Consider the following 8656-nt stretch of genomic DNA (forward strand, 5'->3'; position numbering starts at 1 on the left):
TATACACACAAAGTGGGACTGTATCGTCCTGTTCCCTTTCCTCTCAGCTGTTCACTCAGGAAGGCAGGCAGTGGGAAACAGTATGAGGTGAAGATTTGCTATATTTCCTCCAAAGTCAGTGCTAGAAGAAGTTTAAAGGGGTTTAACATAGAAATCGATGCTGTCAGTTTGTTAAAGGTTTGAACTGCTGGTTAATTTGAAAATTAGATTCTGACCCTTAGAGCTATAAATGTCTTTTAAAGTATGCTTTCAGTGATTCGTGATTCAATGGTTCACATCCTTAGGCACGTACACTTGTATTGCTTGTTATATTCCCTTTGTTTTTCTTTACACTTACCTTATCACTATGGCTTTTAACATTATGGATGAATTCGCAGTTGATACCCAGATTAATTTGCTCATGGAAGAGGAAGAAGTCTTGTTTACTCATGCTCACCCAGAAGCCTAACTTAGCTTGACTTCAGAACAGGTCAGAGTTTCTGATCAGACTAGATGGTGGGACCACAGGCTGTCTAACCTTTAGTCCTTCTTTTGTTTCCGTCTCAGCAATTTGCTGCTTTGTAAAATAGGGCCAAAGGTAAATATTTTCTAAAAGGCTCCCTCCTATGTTATAGATAGGAAGCTGTGAAATTAATTACTATTAAGGTGCTCTCCTTTCCATTCCAGCTGAGTTTGGACTGTCCACATGAAATAACCTGTGGTGCTCTCCACCTGGTATTTGGTGTGTAGTACTTTATAAGTCAGATTTCTAGGAACACTGATTGTGCAATATCCCTGCACAGACTGGCAGTGATTCTTTCCTGAAAGGTCACGGCATTTTACCGTGTGACTGACAAGGACCTTGAGTCCTTTTTCTATGAAGTCATGAAGACCATTTGTGGAACCATTCAAAATATTACTTGACAACATATTTTAAAATATCGTGTTAATTTGTGACATTGCAAGAGTCTTAAAGAAAACAAATTTAAATGTGAAGGGAAGTTGGGAATCTTTGCTGTATGTGGCTATTGAATACTGGCAAGAATAAAACAAATCCATAAATGTAAATAATGAAATATTACAGATTTGGCAGGAAGGAGAGATGGGCTGTGTGACCTAGTAGTTTATCTAGATCTGCAATAGTGGTAGTCAGTGTTTTAATAATCTTTTTAACACAGCCAGAATTCTTACATTTAGATAGATTACAAAAAAAAAAAAAAAAAAAAAAAAAAAAGACATGTCTTTTGCTCCCTCTTCAATATGCTTGCTGAATTTCTCAACTTCAGAAGATATAACTATGATTTGTCTTGTGTATCCAGTCCTGGAGTTAAGAAGATTGATTTATACCATCTGCAATCAACCTTTTCTAGTACCTGTGTCCTACAATGCAATGAAATCGGATTGCTTAGGTGAGGAAGGTACGTATAAAATACCAAGATTTTGCTTTTTCAAGTGAATTTACATGTTTAGCTCATCGGTATGTTTCTAAAGAGTCATATTAACTCTGCTAAGAAGTTCTTCACTCTATGTTCTCCAAACCAGAGGAAGGAACAAGTTTGTGTGAAGTGCCTTGCCTTTTTTGTAGTATGTAGATATACATATACTCTGTTAAATACTTATTTACTCATTTTCATTTATATATATATATGTTTTGACATACAGCACATAATGATTAAAAGCTGTGAAAGAGAAATCTTAATTCATGTTGTGGCCTGAATACTTGTTGTTACCTGCTTTCTCCTTCTCCTCTCACTGCTATGTTGACATGGTCTTTTTGCACAAACAAGCTCAAAAGCTTTTCTAAGTAAAGCACAAAATGTGCAATGTGAAACAGCAACACACTTAATCTTTCTGCTGAACTTCTCTTGGGAACTGTGCTGTTCAGTGTAGGAGCTCCAACTGTTACTTTAATAGACACTAGCACTTCTGAGGCAGGCTAGCATGGATTATAGCTCTGAAACATCCTCTCATGGCATACCTGTAAACTCCCTAGGAAATTTATGCCTCATTACTTCTCTGGGAGCTCACAAGTTACAAGTAAGGAACTCATTTACTAGTTTTCCTTTCAAGTAGATGACTAATATTTACAGCCCTTCACTTAGCTACTGCCAAGGGTAGGTACTTTTTGATTACAAACTTCATTAAGACTAGCAGCCATTTGCAGTGTTCAGCTTTCTGCAAAGAGGAAGATAGCTGCTATAAAAAGTTTTTCAGCACAGTTCTGGCTATCGTGGCTGACACCACACCTGTGCCTGCAAAACAAGTGCCACAGCTGCGGAGATGCCCCCTGATGCAGTCCAGTTAAGACTGACCTTTCTCAGTAAGTCAGAGGCTGGATGATGTCAACAGTTATAAATGTAACCAGAGTCAGATGAACTTTGTAAAGAAAAAATGTGAGGTCAAAGAGATTCCCTGAAGTCAAAGTTAAAACCTCCTTTCCTGTATGACAAAAAATGTTTCTTCCAGAAGTAGTAAACGAAGCTCTTGAATTTCTTATCAGACAATGAAGGCTGCAGTCCATGTAAGATATGATTACTGTCCAAAATTATCTTACTGTTTTCTTTCTGCTTACCCAGCAGAATGAATGAAGAAGATATTTTCCTTTGGATACTCACAATAAGCTCATCACCAGACCATAATGTATTACTGAAAATAATTAACATTTTGAATCTGCATAACTCCAGTCAAACAGAATCACAGAATAACAGTCCAGGCTGGACGAAACCTCCAAAGGTCATCTAGTCCAGCCTCCACACAGTCAGCAGGGACATCCTCAGGGAAGTGGTTGAGGCCCTGAGCAACCTGTTCCAGTGTTCCACCACCCTAATAGTGAAGACCTTCTTCCTGATATCCAGTATAAATCTGCTCTTCTCTAGTTTGAAGCCATTGTCCCTTGTCCTGTCGCTGCAGGCCCTTGTAAACAGTCTCTCTCCATCCTTCTTGCAGTCTCCCTTCATGTACTGGAAGGCTGCTATCAGGTCTCAGCAGAGCCTCCTCTTCTCCAGGCTGAACAACCCTAGCTCCCTCAGCCTGTCCTCGTAGCAGAGGTGCTCCAACCCCCTGATCATTTTCATAGCCCTCCTCTGGACCCACTCCATCAGGTCCATGTCCTTCCTATATTAAGGACTCTAGACCTAGACAACAATACTCCATGTGAGGTCTCACCAGAGCAAAGTGGCAGAATCATCTCTCTGGATCTGCTGGCAATGCATCTTTTGATGCAGCCCAGGACGTGATTTGCCTTCTGGACTGTAAACACACACTGTCTGCTCATGTCCAGCTTCTTGTCCATCAGCACCCCCAAATCCTTTTCCACAGGGCTGCTTTCTAATACCTCATCTCCTAGCCTGTATTCATAGTGAGAATTATACCAGCCCAGGAGCAGAACCTTACACTTGCTCTTGTTGAACCTCATGAGGTTCACTTGGGTCCACCTCTCCAGCTTGTCCATGTCTCTCTGGATGACATCCTGTCCCTCTGGTGTCTTGACAATGCCACTCAGCTTGGTGTAATCTGCATACTTGCTGATGGTGCATTCAATCTCTCTGTCTATGTCATTGGTAAAAATATCAAACAGTACAGGTCCCAGTACGGACCCCTGAGGGACACCATTTGTCACTGCTCTCCTTATGGACTTCAAGCACCACCCTCTGGATGCAACCATCCAGCCAATTTGTATCCACTGAGCAGTCCACCCATCAAAACCATATCTCTCCAATTTAGTGAGCAGGCAGTTGTGGGGAGCCTTGCCAAACACCTTGCAGAAATCTAGGTAGATCACATGCATAAGTTTGTCCTTTATCTACTGACATAGTCACTTTGCCATATAAAGCCACAAGGTTAGTCAGGCAGGACCTGCCCCTAATAAAGCCATGCTGGCTGTCTTGAATCACCTTAAATATCTGCCAGATCTTTTCTGCTCCTTTGTCTCTGAGGGCCATTTCCCATGGGGTCCTTTTTACTAACTCCTTGAAAAGCTGGAAGTTCATTTTCTTAAAATTTGGAGTCCTAACTGTGCTTTTTATGGGCTTCATACTCCTTAAGACAGTGAACTGCACTAGCACATGATCCCTGCAGCCCAGGCTGCCTTTGACTTTGACATCCCTAATGACTTCATTTGCATTTGTGACCAAGAGGTCCAACAACGCATCTCCTCGAGTAGGGCTGTTAATTTCTTAAGAAATTTCTTGTCTTAAGAAATTGTCATCTAGGCACTACAGGAGCCTCCTGAATTGTCTGCAGCCAGCCATGATGCTTTTCCAATAGATGTCAAGGTGGTTAAAATCCCCCAGCAGGATGAGAGCCTGTGATCTCAATGTCTCCTTGAGCTGGAGTAAGAAGGCTTCATCAATAGGCTTCACTTGGTCAGGTGACCTGCAGTAGGATCCTACCACAAGACTCCCTTTGTTGCCCCAATCCTTAATGCCTACCCATAAGCTTTCAACCTGCTCATGGCTATTCTTTAGTGACAACTCTTTGCACTCTACCCACTTCTTTACATAGAAGGCAACACCTCCACCCATTCTTCCTCTCCTGTCCCTTCTGAACAACTTGTAGCCATTGATAGCTAGACTCCAGACACAGGATTCATCCCACCATGTTTCTGTAATTACCACAATGTCATAGCTTTCCTGTAGCAGAGTAGCTTCTATCTCCTCCTGTTTGTTGCCCATGCAACATGCACTGCTGTAGAGGCACTTCAGCTGGTCTGCTGGTCATGTCATCTTATTAGAGGGGCATTCCACAGTTTCCCCAGGATGATTCATGGCAGCTACCCTCCTGTCTCCTACTACCTCGGAAGCCTTTGAGTCACCTCTGTAAGACCTTGCTGCAGTGTTCACAGAATGCTTCAGTGCCACAGTTTGGAGGCTCTTACTATCACCCCATCCTTCCAACCCTAATGTGTCATCCTGCCACTTGCCACAGATAATTTTGATGTTGTCATCTCTCATCTCAAGTGAAATGGCAGACTGAAGGTTATCCTTAGGCTCCTCTCTAGTGCATGTGTTTTTAATCCCCTCCCCTTTTGAGCCTCCTTTAAAGCCCTTTCAACAAGTCCTGCCAATCCATGTGCCAGGATCTTTCTCCCCCTCTGAGACAGACATACTCCATCTGTTGCTAGAGCACCCAGTGCCATAGAAAGTTCCCCAAGATCAAAAAACCCAGAATTCTGTTGGTGGCATCAGCCCCTGAGCCACTTGATAATCAGACCTGTTTTCCTGTTCTTTTCAGTATTCTTTCCTGCAACTAAGGGTATTGATGAAAAAATTACCTGTGACCCCAGCCCCCCACCCAGTTTTCCCAGTGCCTTGAAGTCCCTTTGATTGCTTTTGGACTTCTGGTTTCAACCTCATCGCTTTCCACATGCACAGCTACTCCAGTTTGCAGTCATTTGATCATTCATGGAGCGGCACGGATCTAGCCTCAAGTGTAGCTGACCACCATCTTATCATGTCAACTGAACCTGAAACTACTACTAACAGCCAGACTGAGCAACAGGCTCCAGCAAAGGCACAACCTTCAAAGAAGGAAAAAAGAAAGGGCCAGAAAAGACAGATGAAAATCTCTTGGACATATTCAAAGGTGATGGTGTAAGATACAAAGCTAAACTGATTGTCATTGATGATGTTCCAGAGGCAAGAGAAGACAAAATGAGTCAGGATTCAATGATGAATCTGAAGGGAATGGCACTGCCATCCCCTTCCCAGGATCAACACAAACAGAAGATTTGTGTGAACATCTCCCTGTCTGGTATCAAGATAATAGATGAGAAAACTGGGCTTATAGAGCATGAACATCCAGGGAATGAAATCTCCTTTATTGCTCACACGTAACAGAAAACCATTCCTTTGGCTATATGTGTGGAGGAGAGGGACTGCACCAAACTTGCCACAAAAACTTCACAATCAGACCTGGTTTTGGAACGTCCTTCTCTGCAGAATGAAGTGAAGCTGGATTCTGAAAGCAACATCCAGCTCATATCACATGAGTCTATAACCATTAGCTCACTACCACAAAGTACCAAGCCAGGAAGAGGAAGGAGGTCTGCCAAGACTGCATCAAATGACTTTTTTTTAGCTCAGACTCCTTTGTGCCTACTACAGAGAATCTTAGCATAACTTCAGTGGCACAAACAAGACCTGTGCTACTGAATGCACTAGACCTTTTCAAAATGAGTTCAACCACAGAGTCTCCATTCACCACTCTAGGTGGCTTGCCAGTAACTCCGTCACCATGGAGTGTACAGGCAGCTATCTTCGGTCAGGATCTATCAGTCTTCCCTGGATTCTCTGTCTGCTCAGCCTACAGGATTTACTCATCCACTTTCCTCTACTGCTCCACCAGTGTCAAGCTGGAACCATCTGTATCTTTTGGTCCAACAGCCCCTCAGTCCACTGGTATCTGGGGACAGCCAGCAGAAGTTCATCCAGTTCATGGGTGCAGACATCCAGTGCTGTAAATCCCTTCCAGAGTAGTGTGTTCCCATCTTCAACACTGCCTGCTCAGATGCTGTCAGTATTGCCTTCTATGTCAACAGCTAGCTCACCTCAGCCTCCACCTAGAACTGCACCTCAGAAAGGGCTGTCCAAGTAAGAGAGAGATGCTTTTATTGCTCTAGATCCACTTGGTGATAGAGAGATGAAGGATGTTAAGGAAATGTTCAAAGACTTCCAGCTGACAAAGCCACCTGCAGTACCAGGAAGGAGAGCAGCAAAGTCTTTCAGAACCACCAAAACCTGTTGCCAGAGAAAGTGTGTGTGTCAGTGTGAGCTGAAATTCCCCCCACACCAACAATAACCAGGCTAGCTCAGTCTGGAAGCAAATGAAAGCTGTATTTACAAGCAAAATCTACAATCTATGATGAAATGCAATGAATATGTACAAATATACAAAATTCACAACATTTACAAATGTCATTTTTCTATATGTTTCACTTTGTGTCACTATGTTTCACTCTGCCATTCTTGCTGCTGTTCCATTAAGTCTGTAATCTAAAACATGTTCCAGTGGATTGAAACATGCTCTCAAAAAGATATTATGATAGATAAAAGAAGATGACAATTCAGGGCAAAACAAAGGGACAGTTGGACACATGCTGGTGGATGCTAACTTTTAGTTCTTTGCAATCTTCCATAGAAGAGTTTAGCAAAACTGAGTCACAAATGATGTAAAGTCACCATAATTTCTTTCTGTTGCACTTACTGCGGTAAAATACAGGAACTGAATGTACCTGGGGTAGAAGAGCAACATTCACATAAGGAAAATGAACTGGTAGCTAAACCTCTGCATCTTAAACAACTAGTTCAGTTGGCTGTTATCACAGCAGCACCTATTGTAAAGTTGTGGGCACTGATCAATTCTAGTTGGTGACTAGACACATGTCATAGTCTCTGAGCTGTAAAGGTATAAACTCTGTGGTAGAATGAGGAGGAGAAAGAAATGCTTGTTTGTTTAACTAACAGCAAAAGTATCATCCTGCCATAAATGTGTAATGAAGGGACAAACTGCAGTCTGTAACAACTGCTGAAGTCCTTGAGTACTAAAGGTCTACTCTGTAGGATCAGCTAAGGTGAAACACTTCTTGCAGAATACTGAGGTAGTCACAAGGTACCAACTGTTATCTTGGTGCTAATACATCTTTTTTTAGGGAAGAAAATGTACCAGGATTCTTTTTCTGTGAAGGAGGCTTGGCAGATAAATGGAACAAGCAGATAGGCTTCTTGCACGTATCTCAGTGAACATCCCTGATGTTGCTCAGGTTTAGTTGTCACATGCTGTAGTGTGGCATGTTTCCAGTGTACTTGAAAGCAAAAAGACAATTGTAGCTTCACTCTGTGCCTGGATTCCTTGTGAAAAGGTGCACCACCCCTGTGCCATTACTGAGGTAGTCTCTTGAAAACCATGCATTTCTAAAGTGCTATCAAGAGGTAGTAATCAGAGGACTGTACCAGACTAGGCAGTCTCTGGTAGCATCTCTGACCTGAGCCCCAACAAGGCAGCAGACTTCCTTGTGGGAAGGATCTGGCCAACATATGGGGCCCTCTGTACCCCATACAAAAACCTGCGTCTATGTAGCACCAAATCCCACCTTTTTTTAAATTAAACTGGCAACCAATAAAGATTCAGAATCATGTAGAATGTTTATCAGCCTCTTAGGACTGCTAATATTCTGTTGAACCATGGAAAATTTGTGAGTTTTGTGGAGGCATTTTTGTTTGGTTGGTTGTTTTTTTTTTCTTTTTTTGGTTGATTGGTTAGTGTTTTGTTTGTATGTTTGGGGACAGTTGTTTGGGTTTTTATTTTTTTGTTGGTTGGTTTTGTTTTGTTTTCCACAAAGCTGAGTGGAGGTTGCAGGTTGAACTATGATACTTTCACAGAAATATTCAGGTTGGAAAAGACTCTCAGGATCACAAAGTTCATTTCACTGATGGCACTTTCTCATCCAGATTCAGTTTGTACATAACAGCAAATGTAATAATCACTGAGGCATTCAGGAAAAATGTCAGCTGTTTTCTGTTTTATCACTCACTTTTCTTGTCTGATCTGTCTCTCCTCTGCATTGATATCATATGTTTTCTCCCTTAGCTTAGAACAGGCAATATGGCAACGTTACCATATATTAATATAGTGCTTAGGGGAGATAACTTTACAGCTCATACCCCAGCAATTACTACTG

The 8656-nt window shown here is 42.1% G+C and overlaps 1 protein-coding gene across 1 annotated transcript; it reads left to right on the plus strand.

The window, feature by feature from the left end:
* Positions 1-5430: 5430 nt before the first annotated feature.
* Positions 5431-7718, plus strand: LOC128979361 (disabled homolog 2-like). The gene is given in 6 exon segments (XM_054397575.1): positions 5431-5506; positions 5509-5805; positions 5808-5858; positions 5890-6070; positions 6363-6731; positions 7628-7718. Coding segments are annotated over 6 exon segments (1065 nt in total).
* The last annotated feature ends 938 nt before the right edge of the window (positions 7719-8656 follow it).

Source organism: Indicator indicator, chromosome Z (assembly GCF_027791375.1).
Source record: "Indicator indicator isolate 239-I01 chromosome Z, UM_Iind_1.1, whole genome shotgun sequence".
Taxonomy (NCBI): Eukaryota; Metazoa; Chordata; class Aves; order Piciformes; family Indicatoridae; genus Indicator; species Indicator indicator.